A 16,658-nucleotide genomic window follows, 5' to 3' on the forward strand; every position below is an offset into this window, starting at 1 on the left:
TAGAGTTCACTATAAGAATCTGTAGTCAAGATGAAAAATGTGTCATAAGAGTAACTTGTAACAAATTTATAAGAGTAAAAGTCTTCCAAAACACATTTCTTCTCAATGTCATCACTGATTAAATTCGTACTTGCCAACTACTTAAAACCTCTGTGGTGAATTTTATCAATAGAAGACATACTGTCTGAATTTATTGCATGTTTAAGAGGGTACTGGTAGGTTCTACATTTGAAGTGATAGCTTCTGTTGTTGTAGGTTCTACAGTTGAAGTGATAGATTCTGTTGGTGTATGTTCTACAGTTGGAGTGATAGCTTCTGTTGTTGTAGGTTCTACAGTTGGAGTGATAGCTTCTGTTGTTGTAGGTTCTACAGTTGAAGTGATAGCTTCTGTTGTTGTAGGTTCTACAGTTGAAGTGATAGCTTCCGTTGTTGTAGGTTCTACAGTTGTAGTGATAGCTTCTGTTGTTGTAGGTTCTACAGTTGGAGTGATAGCTTCTGTTGTTGTAGGTTCTACAGTTGAAGTGATAGCTTCCGTTGTTGTAGGTTCTACAGTTGAAGTGATAGCTTCCGTTGTTGTAGGTTCTACAGTTGGAGTGATAGCTTCTGTTGTTGTAGGTTCTACAGTTGGAGTGATAGCTTCTGTTGTTGTAGGTTCTACAGTTGAAGTGATAGCTTCTGTTGTTGTAGGTTCTACAGTTGAAGTGATAGCTTCTGTTGTTGTAGGTTCTACAGTTGAAGTGATAGCTTCAGTTGTTGTAGGTTCTGCAGTGTGAATAAGGGATAAAAGACACAAATCCAACATATGTAAAGGAAAGGACACTTTGTTGCTGCTCTCCATCTTGAGAGTTGATGAAATTGTCATAAGAATGAAAATGAAGCTTGTGTCAGAATTTGTTGATTTTAGTTGTGATTCAGGAAGATATTGATATTCAACTTTAATAGTTAAAAGTAATCACTCCATACCTGTCAACCTCTGAAAATGAAAAGTCAGGTCATGACCTGCATTGAGAAAAAAAATCTCAGGTCATAACGCGTACGACATTTTGCGGGCTCAATTGAAGAACAAAAATATGTTTACATATAATTTATATAGTCAATATGTATATGAAACAGTTAGAACATGTATACAAGTTTATTTCAGACTATTGTTATATTCCATAGTAGCAGACTTGGCATTCTTTAAAAGAACTGCACTTGGTTTCAGTTCATAGCCAATGCAAATGTGTATTCATTTTACAAGAAATAAGAGCACACAGTGTATCCTTATTAAGATCAGCCCTAAACTCTGTAGCTATTTTCTTTACTAAAGAAAATGCACTCTCACTGTCTGCATTGCTGTTTGGCAAAACAAAAAATCTTGGCTTGTTAAGAAAAATGTAATGCAACTTGGACATTTCTCCCCAAAATGTACCAATGTCAGTTTCAGGGGAAGTGCAAAAAGGAAGTTCATCCAATGGGGTCAACTGATAGTCACTGAACTCATCTTGTAGCTTGTTGAAAATATCGTTACGTAGCTCAGGTAAACAGTCCTACATTTTGACTTTTGGTTACATTGAAAAAGACCGATAAAACCGAATGTCGTATTACTTCTAAATGCCGGAAACAATTCCGGTCAGAAATCCGGGTGAAACGGGTAATGTTAGAAATTCCCGGGACCCGCCGGGTAAAGAAAAACTCCCGGGTGAGAGGTGAAAATAACGGGTGTCACCCGCAAAAAACGGGTGAGTTGACAGGTATGTCACTCACAGAAATTGTAGAGTTATATATTTATATTTTAAGAAAAAATTGATGCAAAGCTGGAAGCCAAGTTAGTTGTACAAGCATTGAGAATCAACACTTTATCAAAACTGACATTCTCAGATTGTGCTAGATTTAATGCATTGGTCAAGGATGTCTTCCCTGGCATTGAATTTAAAGACATTGAATTTGACAAACTGGCAGAAGCCATCAGAGAAGTTTGCAAAGAACAGAATCTAAAAGCAAATGAAATACAGGTTTGTGAGATTTATTTTATTGAGTGTACTACTTAATGTGAACATATTTTCAGATACACTATCATGCTGTGTTATCAATCAAAAACCATTAGTGGATAAAAAAAAAACCCAGTAAACACTCTGGCCTATATATTTTAAAAAACAGACTCAAAGATGAAAACTCTATAAAAACAGACATAAAAATTGAGCAACGCAAACTCAACCAACAACATGGGATGAGCTTTGATCTGTGGAAGAGTTGCAACATTTCCTGCTACATACTACATTATTTAAAAAATATGTCGATGAAATATATTCTGTGATTGCACATCATAAAGTTGCAGATTGACGAATGATTCTTAATGTCTAATCATAAGACTTTACCAAATTCATAAACCATTTGCATGTGTATCCAATGTAATCCTAACAATATAGGCACACCTCTGTATATCATGGATTAAAAAATAATAAAGTAATTCCATCACCTCTATTGCCGATAAATTTCACCACCGTATATTTTACCCTTAATTAAGCACGAGGTATTGACCATGCTGACACAACCAGTCTTCCTCCTTTTATAGCAGTCCATTCAATTTTCAGCTTTGGTTTTTATTAACCTTCATTTGTATCTTCTTAATGGTTTTGTGTGATTTGAACAACGGTAAACTATTATTGCCTCTGATTTAAACTCTGAACTTCCTACCAAGTTTTCTAAACATGTTTAATTCTGCAGGTGAAGAAGGCATTGGAGCTTTATGAACAGTTGAGACAGAGAACTGGTGTGGTGGTAGTAGGACCAAGTGGTTCTGGGAAGTCTACATTATGGAGGATCTTACGTCAAGGATTACACAAGATTGGGAAGGAAGTTAAGAAGTACACAATGAATCCTAAAGCTATGCATAGGACACAGGTATGACTTAGACTACAAACAAGACATAACCAGAACTCAACTCTTCTAAATAAACAAAAATAAAGATGGAAACACTGGTATAAATCTTCAAATTTTGAAACAGGAACTCAAAAATATATACAATTTTAGAGTTAAAGCAAAAATAGTTACAGTTTTAGAGTTAAAGCAAAAATACTTACAATTTTAGAGTTACAGCAAAAATACTTACAATTTTAGAGTAACAGCAAAAAGGTATATAGAAGTGGAAATATGTGCATAATCAAATGTTAAATTTGTATATTTATTTCGTTTTAGTTGCTGGGTTCTATAGATATGGATACCAGAGAATGGACAGATGGAGTACTGACTTACAGTGCTAGACAAGTTGTCAAAGAACCTCAAGGTACAGGAATATAGTCTGGTTTATATGAATTTTGAACGTTGGTTGATAAATGTCTCATTGGCAATCATACCACATCTCCTTATTTTATATTTGGCTTTCTTGTAGGAGATTGAAAACATCTTTTTCACAGGATTTTAGTTTATTTATCATGTAAAAGGTTAATGTTTTCTTAATTTTTTATGAGATTGGACAACTTTATATACTTAACCTATGTAATTATTTCATGTTAAAGGAAATTTTAATGGTGTTTTTGCTCTAATTCCAATGAGATATTTGTTTAAGGGCATACGATACAGTTTTGATCCCGTACTTTAAATTTTCATAAAAAATTCCATATAGACTATTTTTTACCTGATTAAATCAAATATGTAATAAAAAGTATACCTTGATGTGCTTCTTTTTGGGTACAATGAGGTCGAAATCAGATTTGTGGCTGTATTTTCCCTTTTGAAAGGAAGACATAACTTTTTATGCCCCACCTACGATAGTAGAGGGGCATTATGTTTTCTGGTCTGAGCGCCTGTTTGTCCGTTCGTCTGTTCGTCCGTTCGTCAGTCTGTCCTGCTTCAGGTTAAAGATTTTGGTCAAGGTAGTTTTTGATGAAGTTGAAGTCCAATCGACTTCAAACTTAGTACACATGTTCCCTTTGATATGATCTTTCTTATTTTAATTCCAAATTAGAGTTTTTACCCCAATTTCACGGTCCACTGAACATGGAAAATGATAGTGCCAGTGGGGCATTCGTGTACTGAGGACACATTCTTGTTTGTTTTAAAAGATAAACACAAATTGTATACAAAAAATTTGTACATGTTTTATTCAGAAATAACTCACATATGTTCATGAATGTAGAAAAAAAACATCATTTTTTGCTTAAATTTATCAAATTAAAAAAAAATCAACTATTTACGTTTTCATGAAAATTGGCACACATAATCTTCTTGCGTAATCAAACCAAATGGCATTTTAAAAAAGAGGGGTCCATGAACTCATTTTCAAGTTAAATAAGTTTGAATGATAAAAATCAGTCGAAAACTGAATCTTTTTTACAGATAAGTCATAGTTTGACATCGCGAAAATAACAATTTAAGTTAGCAACGTCTTTACCTCCCCTGTAACTGTATCGTATGCCCTTAAAGGTTTATTGTCATTAAAGGTTTATTTTTGATATCAGATGGACATCAAAACTAACTTTTTTTTGTATAAATAGTCATTTAATTTCTTTGTTTCAGAAATCCAATCATGGATCATTTGTGATGGAGATATTGACCCAGAATGGATTGAATCTTTGAACTCTGTACTGGATGACAACAGACTGTTGACAATGCCATCTGGTGAAAGAATTCAGTTTGGACCCAATGTTAACTTCCTGTTTGAGACACATGACCTGAGCTGTGCTTCTCCTGCTACTATCTCTAGAATGGGAATGATCTTCCTCAGGTAAACATATCTAACATTTCGGGTATAAATAGTAATGGAGAATTTCATATTTTGAAGGATATGTTCATTTCTTATAATGTATTCTTGAAGGATTGAGTCAATGACTTACAAAAAATGGTATTTTTTTGATGATTTAGATCTCAAGTCCAAAACTCTTTAAGCCTAAAAGAAGAGGTTGAACATACATAAGACAGATTAAAAAAATCACACAAAAAGAAAAACAGCAGTCTGCATAACACTTTATGAAAAACCAAAGGCTGAGCAACATGAACCCCACCAAAAACCCTGTGGTGTTCTTAGGAGCTCAAGAAAGGTAGGTAGGTTCTACTGTACATATGACACTTATCTGGGGGTGGTTTTTTTTTTGAAACTCTACAATTGAAGATTAAGGTACAGATTATTTCAAGTTAATTTAAACACAATATAAAAGAAATTTGTATTTGTATTTATTTCAGTGATGAAGATACAGATGTGAAAGCTTTGGTCAGTTCTTGGTTAAGTTCTCAGCCAGACTCTGACCAACAGATTCTATCAGGATGGATAGAGGATTATTTCTACAAGGCTGTGGAATGGGTTCTGAAAAGGGTATTTTGTAGTTTATTATGCCATAATGGTGAAAGAAGAGATTTTTTTTCGTAATAAAGTTATGTTATCTGAGCAATGTTTATGTTGTTTATTTTTTAATAAAACAATTGAATAGCTTTATATATAAAATTAAATTAAAAGCATCATGAAAATAAGTTGGCATGTGTCAAGAAGTATGTTATAACATAAACGTTTATGGCTAAAGTAAACACCTAGGTGAGAGTGTTTTTGTTGAAAGTTTATCACTTGAGTGTAAAATGATGTTTTTCCTCATTTTCTTCATTATATTACAGAGTGACTTTGTAGTAGATACAAGTTTAGTTGGCTGTGTGTTAAATGGACTATCACATCTACACAATGTTAGAAATAAAGCTCACTTTGCTGTATGTCTGATACATGGATTGGGAGGAAACCTCAATGAAGGAAGTAGGGAGGAGTTTGCAAAAGAGGTAAGATACATTTTTCGCTTTTGTATTTGTAGTAAAAGGCTTATTTAAACACTGATGTTGTTTAAACATCCATTCTACATTCATATTACCATGAAAATTCACCATTTTATAATTAGAAGCTAATGACAGTAATCATGGTAATGCTCCATGACTAATACAACTGAACACCAAAACTAAAAACTATATTAATTCTTTGTTTAAAATAACATTGTTTAGAACTTTATTTTAAAGTTCCAATAATTTGAAAATATTTCCCAGAATGCTTAAAAGGATCTGAAAACAGAATAGTAAATATGATCAGACAATATTTGCAGTGACCATTTGTGATGAATGCATTTGCAAACAAGATAAAAATTTCTGAGCACTAATTGATACTTTAAAATGAAAATAAAAAAAATAAAAAAATGTCAATGGATTTTCAATGCTTGTTCCTGTGATATAGAATACAGTTGGCCAATATATTTGATCTAATAAGATATTTTTCTGTAGTATATTTATTTTGCACATTTTTAATGAATAACACAATATTTAGCTCAGACTGTGTTTGAATAACTAATATATTTTGTAGGTATTTTCTTTGACACAAGAACAACCACCAGAAAGCAGACGTCCACTGGACACTTACTATGATGAAAACATGGGACGTCTGATGACCTATGCTATGGAGGTAAAATGATGTAAACAATTAAGTACCTGCCTTTTCTTCTGTCAAGTAACAATCGTTTGACAACAAGCTATTGGAATTCTACTCTCATGATCAGATTCAATAAAACTGAATTTTTTGCTTTGATGTTTCTTCTTTTCATCATTTGTTTGATAATACTAACAGTTGGCGTTAAAGTAGAAAATATGTCCTTAAATTTTGATAGGGTGGTGGTTAGGTATGAACTTCTTTGATTAATTTCTGTGTTCCTTTATTATTTACTAAGATTTTTTGTTGTTGGTGAGAATAAAAAGATTTTAGTTTTTCAGTTCATACTTCTTCATTAATGCATCTAAGATCATAAAAGGGGATACTGTAAACCGACTTATTATTGTTGATACTTTGTTATGCTTTTTACTCCATGGTGGATATTTAATTTCACCATTGGCTTATTAACTTGATGTAGTTTAATACGGAAAGATCCAAGTTTGACATATTTTGGATGATTTATATTAGTGTTATTTTTCTTCTCATGAAAGTTTCAAAAATAAACTGCTAGGGAAAATAAGTTGGTTTACTGTAGAAGAAGTATTTACCTTATCTAACTAATCAATACTTATACCTTTTTAATTTTTATTAGTGTGTGTGCATTTCTTTTATTTATTGTGCATTAATTACAGGTACAAGTGTTCCAAAATGGGGTATGAAGCTGTACTACTTTGTATATAGTTATATTTACTGGCTTATTTAGCTTTGAAGTTACGCTTTGCAGTTACTTTGTATTCATAGATATTTAGTCATGGGATTATAGATTACAAATTTGACACCTGAAGTAATTTCCTATATGTTTTGTGTGCATCACACGCCCATTTGATTATATTTTTCTAGAAAGGAACTATTCTTGAAGTAATGTCATATAATTTTTGTGAACCTGTTTGATTAAATTTTTTTAGAAACGAAATAAGAAATGAAAATAAATTAAAGCAGATGTGGGGTATATCTCAATGAAACAGTTATCAAGCAACACTAAAAAATTACAAAAGACATCTAAAGCTGACATATGGTGTCTAACAATAGACAAGTATCCAAATAATATTTGACTTTTATTTGTTATGAATGAAGAAAAGTAGATATAAATAGAATGTATCAATTTTTTGCCATAAGTACAAAATTCTCAAATAGATCAAAAATATTGATATAAAACTACAGACACAGTGATGAGGACAAGGTTTTTGACTTTGGACAGCTACTATTTACAATAGCTAAAGAATACTTGTAGTCAGGTCATAGCTAGATGATAGTATGATACCATGTGTCAGTACATTGGCAAATATATCTTATAGTTATAGTCTGGGAGAAGGAAATAAAGCACAAAGTTTGGTCACAATATTGGGTTTTGTATAGTGTAATGATAATCTTACACTGGCAGATTGTAACTCAAATTATAGTATCCGAAAATCATATAATAACACACTTGCTAGTAGAAACTGAAAGGGTTTTAATTTGTAATTATGATATTTAAACATTTTGTAGACGGTGTGAAGTAAAACAGTATGAATAATTTCATATTGTATTTTGCAAAGTGCAATGACAAAAGCAGAAGATAGGTTGATCTTATTATATTGATAAGACATTATATACCTTTAATACCTACCCAGTTTAGGTTTATATAGTATATTTGTAATGCAACAAGGCTAGAATTAGATAGGTTATATATAAACTGCTATATGACTATTCATAATGCTAAAGTTAGTATTATAGTAATATCTATTTTTACTTATCTTCAGATCAGGGTAAGCTTAAAATAGATCTCTGCAACTCCATTGTAATTTCATCATTGCATGTTAATGGCTTTAGTAAAGAAGTACTTACAGAATGGGAATGTTTTCAGCAAATGACCCTTAACAATATTTATAATCACTTTAATTCATTCATGATTCATTTTTTAAAAGTCAATTTTAGAAAAGGTCATCATTTTACAAATTTGCAATTACGTTTGGAGTTTTCACAGAACATACTTACTGTAAATTCAGAAATTATTGCGTGTATTTATTATTGCGATTTTGTCATTTAAGACTTAAATGCGATTTAAAAATTTAAAGATTTTGAGAAAAAATTCTGTTAAATTCATATAAATTATTCCAAAAATGTGTTTAAATTATTGCGTTCACAACTCTGTCGCATTTTTTGCAATAATAAAAACCTCGCAATAATTTCTGAATTTACAGTATTCATCTGTACATTGATCGGCATGAACCAATAATGAATCAGTCATCTAAAATTTTTTAAAGCATCATTTTACAAATTGCCAATACATATTGAGTCTTTAAAAGACCAAACTTGATTTTCATTTCAAGTCATTTTTTAGTTGCATGTTTTTTACTTGTTCTTATATTAAGCATGATGAAAGAGAAATGCATGTATAGTTACATTTAACTAGAGAAGATAAACAACACAATAGCAATTAAGTTCAGGTTTTTACTGTAGTGTATTACAATTAATTAACTGGAAAATATTGCTGGTCATTTCTTTGGTATATATTCAAGCTATAATTTACCACAGGAAAAAAAAAAAAATTTCACAATTGTATTGTACCTGTTAATCTTAAACCAAGGATTTTGATCATAAAATTATCATCATAATAGCAATATTGAATTGAGAGTTTAGTTGAAATCAGGAGACATTGCAAGTTAACAATCATTGCATGAACATGAACTGTGTTACAGTAATGATAATTTTCTTAATGCATGGGAACAATTAAACATATTAATTTATAAAGGGTTATAAAATACTATTACCTTGATTTTCAAATTAAGAAAGGAATCCACCTTGATTGTCATACAGATAGTTTTATATTTTTATACAATACAATGTAAACTACTACAACAAAAAGATGAATAAAAGTTTTACTCTGGATAAAAAAGTTTAATTTACAGTGACTTGTCTGTTAGTGTTGCTGTCCGCCAATTGCAACTCATTCAAAATTTTGACCAAATTGCAATTTGTTTTATTAAACCAAATTGTTCAACTGGTCAGAAATTTGAACAAATTGTTCAGTCAAAACGTGAAAGTGCAAGGTGATAAAATAAAACATACTTACAATCCTATAAGACTTTAACTCCACTGTATTGATGTAGTTACTAAAGCTGTCTATCAATCTGTATAGTTATATTATAGCCATTACCATACTAAAGGTGAACTGTTTTATTTTGAATTGCTATAAAAATGTCCAAAGCATGCTTTTATATAGTTTTTCTTTCTAAAAGGATTTTATATTTATAAGAATCATATATCATTTAAAATAATACATTGTATATTCAGTAAATTATGTGTGAAATAACTATGCTATTGATAAGTTTCCTTGGGGAGATAACCTAAAATACTATTCTTTTGAATAAAGACTTTTTGAAACAAAAAAACAATTATCTCCCCCATGGAAACTTCCTACAAGCATATTGCAATTTCACACATATTTTACTGAATCTTAAATGTTTTTATTCACATAATGTGTGATTCTTATGAATATAGAATACTTTTCGAAAGAAAAACTTCATGATAGCTTAGTTTGGACATTTTTATAGCAATTAAAAAAAAAATGTTCACCTTTAGTATGGTAATGGCTATAGTATAACTATACAGATTGATAGACAGCTTTAGTAACTACATCAATACAGTGGAGTTAAAGTCTTATAGGATTGTAAGTATGTATTATTTTATCACCTTGCACTTTCACGTTATGACTAAACAATTTGTTCAAATTTCTGACCAGTTGAACAATTTGGTTTAAAAAAACAAATTGCAATTTGGTCAAAATTTTGAATGTGTTGCAATTGGTGGTGAACAACACTAACAGTCAAGTCACTGTAACAGGGAAACAGTTGTATAGGTTTGTCATTCTAAAAATGTTAGTCAGTTTATAAGTAATGGTACAGACTCGTCTTCATAGAACTTTATAGCTAATTTAAGATTTGGTTTTGTTTGTAGAGTGCCACTGATTTATCAGCAGACAATTTTACAGCTAGTTCTTCAGCCTCACTGCCTGTCATCAGAACAGCAGATGTACAAAAGAATCTGGACTATTTTGCACCATGGCTACAGGCAGACAACAAACAGCCATTTATACTGGTAGGACCAGAGGGATGTGGAAAGGAGTAAGTTACTACTAATGTTAATATATTGTAGGCATAGTCTTTAACACAAAATATTCTTATAGGTAATGAGAAATGACAAGAGTATTAGGCCTAGGAGTTTAACTTGCTCTAGAAAAAATTAAAATTATATGTACCATATTTGGTTCAATTATTCATTTGACCTTCTACACACAAACAAGTTGCTCTATTAATTTTTAGTGCTGAAAGTATATAATCTTTCAATACAGGACTTTGTATATAATGATTACAATATTGTAAAAATAACTACATATTTATACGTCCTGCCGAAATCTAGTATTAACGCAGCATTAGAAAATTGCATTGCCATTGTTCACATGACAACTAGAATTATTGTTCATTCCTGTCTCTTATTATCATTCTTTGTACTTAAATATCATTTCAGAATGTTGCTGAAGCATTGTTTTGAACAGCTAAGATCTACACAGATTGCAATAGTCCATTGTTCAGCTCAGACCAATCCTACCCATGTTCTGCAGAAGTTAGGCCAAACTTGTATGGTCCTAAACACTAACACTGGTAGGGTTTACAGACCAAAAGACTGTGAAAGACTAGTCCTTTACTTGAAAGATATCAACCTGCCCAAGCCAGACAAATGGGGCACTTGTCAGCTAATTGCTTTCTTACAACAGGTAATTGAACATTTCAGTTAAATATATGCAGACAATGTCTGCCAGACATGTACATGAGTATACTAGTAGAAAGAGAGAGAGAGAGAGAAATTATACTTTTGAAAGTAAAAGATGGTTTACTGCTAGGCTTCAAGAAACATGTGGTTTTATATATCACTTTTTATTATTAGACTGTTTTCACCCATGATTCAAGAGTCTTAGAAGAAAAATGGTGTTGGTTTCTAATTGCATATGATGATTAAGGAAAAAAAGCAGGTCAGAAAGAGTTCCACAAGCACTTTTCGTTTGGCATATGGTAATTTCCAAGTATATTGTAAAATTGTTATTCCATACAATTGAAGTCTGCTTACCAAAGATTATGCAACTTATATTATTTATGTTTATTTTAGGTTGTGACTTACAATGGCTTCTATGACTCTAACTTAGAATGGGTTGGTTTAGAAGGAGTACAGATTGTAGCCAGTATGAATGCTGGTACAGGATTAGGACGACATAAACTGACCTCACGTTTTACTTCTGTTGTCAGGATATGCTGTATTGGGTAATTTAATTATTAAACTCTTTTGCCTCTATATAGTTTTTTTGTGCTGATGCTGTGTAAAGCCATCACCAATCTATCAATCAATCAGTTATAAAACTTGATGAGGATGACACCAACTGACATCTTACTTCAATTTTGTATTAATGATTTGTTCAGTTGATTGAGAGAAAACAAGTTTTTGAAATATTTTAAATGGAAACTATTTTTTTTAAATTGAGGTATATGATTTCTTTCTTTATCAAATCAATGTATAGTAAAAAATGTTAGGTACTAAGCTGACATGATATATCTCTCTATTAGATATTGTTGTTAAAAAGCTGTTTAAAGCAAACTTGAAATTTTAAACTCATCAACTATTCAAGACTTGGAAATAAGACAATACTTTGTTTTTAATAGATATCCAAGTAAAGACCAGCTACAAACAATTTACACATCCTATTTGACACCAATATTACATAAACAGTTGAAAAAGCATCCTGTATGGGGGAGTGGATCTAAGATTCATGCATTAGCTGGTTCCATGGTGCAGTTGTATGATCAGGTAAGTATCCTGTTAAAATTGATAAAGATCCATATTTTAGAGAGTTCCATTGGTCCACTGTATGATCATATCAAAATTATGATTGGCAAAGTAGTTCAATCATTCCTGCTGAAGCCAACTCCACATTTCATATAACTATGTTTGCTGATGTGTTTATGAAAAAGAGGCAAGAAATACTTAGGATACATAAAAACTTATGATTCAAAGGAAAACTGACAACTTACTATTATTTTTGTTGTGACTGACACTGTGGTACATGTACTAACATGTTTTATATAAGCATGGGCATTTTTTTTATCAGGACTTTCTGTTAGAATTCACGTTCTAGTTTTTATTAGGCAAGTTATATTGCAGGGATTTTTTTTTATGAAAGTCCCATACAGTCTGGTCTTGTCCTACAATCTTTTTAAACATTCCTATTATTTGCTGTGTTTACAGTATATAATTAAAATGATCTATCTTACAGCTGAAGTCAAGGTTTACTGTGGATGACTACAGTCATTATCTATTCACACCTAGAGATCTGACAAACTGGTGTCTTAGTCTGCTGAGATATGATCTGAATGCAGGAGCAAAGGAGGGATCCAGTGACCACTTGCTAGAGATATGGGCCTATGAAGCTAGAAGACTGTTTAGAGATAAAATTGTAGGCAGTGATGGTCTGAATAAATTTGATAGTATACTGATGTCTGTAATCAGATCTGATTGGTCGACAAATATCTTTGATAATCTAGAAAGTAAGTGCTTTGAATAAATAGATACTGTAAACTTACTAACTTTCATAGGTAAAACAATGCTATAGAGAAAAAGTTAGATAAGTTAAGTTTCAGGTATTAAAAATTGTTTTCATGGAATCTTGTGTGCAGTTTAGAGGATTAATTATACATCAATCACACGTCTATCCGAGCGGAGGTCCATTTATTACACATTTTAAACATTTATAGTAATGTACCTCAGTATGATAAGCTACTTAAGGATGTCTGCTGGTCATGTTTTTGAATTCTTGTCATATTTCGATTTTCTCAGGTTTTATCCATCCAAATGTATTAAAAAAAAATTTACACGACACCCCACTCTTGTCTTCATAAATCTGTTCAATAGATCATTTCAGATTTAGTGATCCGGCGGCATGAAATCCTTGTTATTTTTTCTTGGTTTAAAGGGTAAAAAACAATTCCAATGTTAACAAAAAGTAAAGTCTGAAGAAAACCCTTTTCCCGCCATTTTCTAAATGTCTCGTATTTTGAAAACTAATGATTTTATTACTTTATTTTGTTTAAATATCAAAGTTGTTTTCATTTTAAGCAACCGCATGAAATCCTTGTTATTTTAAATTAGAGCAGCAGACATCCTTAAAGGTATTTTTATTTTAACAAGATTGAGATATTCTATAGCTGTCTATTCTTTGTAATTTTAGATGATTTCTTTGTAACATGGGGAGCTAGAACAGAATCAGGAGCACCATCAGTAGCAGCTGGAGCACCACTTCCACCCATGGGAAAGTCATTGGGAAAATTAACTGGAGATGATCTAGTTTCTGTTGTTGAAAGAGGACTCAAACTGTACAGTAAGTATGTTAATGGATTTATGGATATATTTATATATAATACTGGAACATACAAGATTTATTGACACAACCATACCCTTTGAAGTGCCTGCTGCTGGAAAGGTTTTTATGATGTTTTCGAAGTTTATTACAAAAAATGCATAAAAATTCAAAATTCAAATGGAAGATTAGTTATGATTGCCAATGAAATAACTCTCAACCAGAGACCAAATGCCATAGAAGATAAACAAATATAGTTTTATTGATTTTTATAAAAATATAATTCTTAAAATTTGTGATATTCAACAGGCAGAGAAAACAGAGATTTAGACATCTTAATCTTCAAAGAAGTACTGGATCATATGGCTCGTGTAGACAGGGTCTTGACAAAACCCGGAGGATCTCTCCTTATGGCAGGACAAAGTGGAGCAGGACGTAGAACTGCTGTTCTGTTGGTAGCCCACATGCACATGATGCAGTTGTACTCTCCTAAAGTATTTAGAGGGTATAGCATGAAACACTTCAAAAATGATCTGAAACATGTAAGTACATGTATATTTAATTTTCAAACATAGGAATTTAGCTGAATGATTCTGACCTAATACTGTAATATTTATCTATTTACAGTTTTATCTTTCTGACATTCTTTTTTTAAACGAGAAAAATATCACAAAATGCTCTGTTATTACTGTATATTCCATTTCAACCTAAAGTAATAAGCAGTGAGGTCTTGAACATAACACAATCCAAATTTAAATAAGTGTACATTTGATCAAAGCGTCTCTGTAAACGGTAATAGATTATTTGCCATGGGATAGAGTATCTCCCTCTTATTTACCAATCAAAATCTGGCATTTTAACAGTATAATAAAATGCAATGTTTATTTGTATTTATTTTAACAGGTGATGCAGCTAGCAGGAATTGAAGGAGAACAGGTAGTACTGTTACTAGAGGACCATCAGTTTATTGAACCTCAATTCTTAGAGATGATTAACAGTCTGTTGTCCAGTGGTGAGGTCCCCGGTCTATATACCCCAGAAGAACTGGACCCTATATTGGCCCCATTGAGAGATATGGCTTCAGAGGCTGGATTTAGGGGAACTATGATCAATTTCTTTGCTTCCAGTAAGTGATAAAGTTGATATATTCTTTACCTGAAGTTTTATGATCTCATTACTGTCTATTCATTACTTTTCTTGTGGTACCAATTTTAGTAGATTTTATAGGTATAGGTGAATCATAAACTTTATAAAAGAAACACAACATTTCTATAGGTCTGAATGCCGACTAATACAAAACCATGAAATAAAGTGATCTGGACAATACAATCTTTCTTCAATCTGTGAAAATAGTTGACCTCCCTGTTATTTCAACATTTTAAAATTTGAAATAATGAAAATTTACCTTTCCTGTTATGAACCATTTTTTTCCATAGTGAGTCTTGTGGTTGAAAAGACTTTGGGTAAAAAGAAGTTTAACTTGATTTGACAGAAGCTTAAGATTACTTTGATTTGTATATTGATATTCAGCAGAAATAAAATTAAATGATTTGAAAATAAGTGTTTTCTTTCATTCAGGAATAAAGTGTAATCTTCACATAGCTTTGATTATGGACTGTACCAATACTAAGTTTACAGTAAACTGTGAGAGTAACCCTGCTTTGTATAAGGAGTGTGCTGTACAGTGGATGGAGGGATGGAGCAGGGATAGTATGATTAAGGTACAAGTTTATTAATGATTTTTTTTGGGGTGGGGGGATCAAAGATGACAATGAATACTAGACATGAATGAAATGATATTTGGATTAATTACAATTGCAGGATGATGTAAAAACATATAGAGTAAATCCAAGCAGTATAGTAAGCTATATAAAGCCCCTAATAAAAGAATGTAAACCAATAAAAATACAAAACCAATGGCCATATAAATGATGATATAAACAAATGAAAAGCAAATAATTTAAATCTCTTATTAGAGGAACTACTGATTTACTGGCATATGACTTGGGACAGACACACAAACATTGATACAAAGTTGAATATTTGTTTGAACACTCAAAGCTGACCTAAACTAGGACAATGGTAATACAGAAAAAAACATAAGAACAAACTTTAAAAATACATACCAAAGACTATATTCATTACAATACAATTTGTCATGGCTGACTTGGTTATAGTTTTTCTTGTATAAAATATTCACATACATTTTAACAGGTACCTTACATGCTATTGACAAAGCCACCAAAGATAGAAGGAGCCTCCATTGGAGAAAAGAAGACACGACAAAGAAAGTTATCTGGAGGAGAGGAACTCCTCAAATGTTTCCTACATGTACATGAACATTGTGCACAGTTAGGTCTAGGTGCCACACCAAGGAGATATGTAGCTTTCCTCAATACATATCAACAGGTTTATAATAACAAGAAATCAGGAATTGAAAGAAGACAACATCATTTACAGGTATGAATCAGTTAAGTTAAGTCAGAAATTATTGTAAGGTTTTTAATAATGTGAATTTGTAAGTATCCCAACAAAAACAACTGAAAATTCTAATATCATAAACATGTACATGTCTGCTGATTTTCCAAAAATTGCAAATAAACAATCTCACTTTTTTGTACATTCTTCAAAAATTGAAATAATTTTAAGATTTACTGAACTATTTCTGAATGAACAGTAATGAAGGCTTTTAGGCTTAGTGATTTAAATAGAAAACATCAAAAAGCTCAAAACTTCCAATTTTATAGCTTTTTTTTCTTTCACAATCCTGAAACAGATCACAGTAGTTTTAATATATGAAAGACCAGATTGAAAGTAGTGTTAACTCAGTTTTCATGCTTTATGATA

General features: G+C 31.5%; 1 protein-coding gene across 5 annotated transcripts in view; it reads left to right on the top strand.

Annotated features, from left to right (window-relative positions):
• The window catches only part of LOC134697361 (cytoplasmic dynein 2 heavy chain 1-like), a 70,683-nt gene that overhangs the window by 27,247 nt on the left and 26,778 nt on the right, over positions 1 to 16,658 (top strand). For 3 of the 5 annotated variants that reach the window (XM_063559589.1, XM_063559594.1, XM_063559593.1), the window contains 18 exons: positions 1,780 to 1,994; positions 2,707 to 2,883; positions 3,178 to 3,265; positions 4,498 to 4,705; positions 5,161 to 5,290; positions 5,584 to 5,739; positions 6,308 to 6,406; positions 7,063 to 7,083; positions 10,367 to 10,533; positions 10,937 to 11,183; positions 11,573 to 11,724; positions 12,121 to 12,265; positions 12,732 to 13,002; positions 13,683 to 13,832; positions 14,121 to 14,353; positions 14,715 to 14,937; positions 15,390 to 15,532; positions 16,026 to 16,271. In XM_063559589.1, the coding sequence (XP_063415659.1) occupies positions 1,780 to 1,994; positions 2,707 to 2,883; positions 3,178 to 3,265; positions 4,498 to 4,705; positions 5,161 to 5,290; positions 5,584 to 5,739; positions 6,308 to 6,406; positions 7,063 to 7,083; positions 10,367 to 10,533; positions 10,937 to 11,183; positions 11,573 to 11,724; positions 12,121 to 12,265; positions 12,732 to 13,002; positions 13,683 to 13,832; positions 14,121 to 14,353; positions 14,715 to 14,937; positions 15,390 to 15,532; positions 16,026 to 16,271 (3,071 nt within the window). The remainder of the gene's footprint in view (positions 1 to 1,779; positions 1,995 to 2,706; positions 2,884 to 3,177; positions 3,266 to 4,497; positions 4,706 to 5,160; positions 5,291 to 5,583; positions 5,740 to 6,307; positions 6,407 to 7,062; positions 7,084 to 10,366; positions 10,534 to 10,936; positions 11,184 to 11,572; positions 11,725 to 12,120; positions 12,266 to 12,731; positions 13,003 to 13,682; positions 13,833 to 14,120; positions 14,354 to 14,714; positions 14,938 to 15,389; positions 15,533 to 16,025; positions 16,272 to 16,658) is intronic. The other 2 variants (XM_063559590.1, XM_063559591.1) reach the window with 1 other exon arrangement.

The sequence above is a fragment of the Mytilus trossulus genome, chromosome 14 (genome assembly GCF_036588685.1).
Source record: "Mytilus trossulus isolate FHL-02 chromosome 14, PNRI_Mtr1.1.1.hap1, whole genome shotgun sequence".
Taxonomy (NCBI): domain Eukaryota; kingdom Metazoa; phylum Mollusca; class Bivalvia; order Mytilida; family Mytilidae; genus Mytilus; species Mytilus trossulus.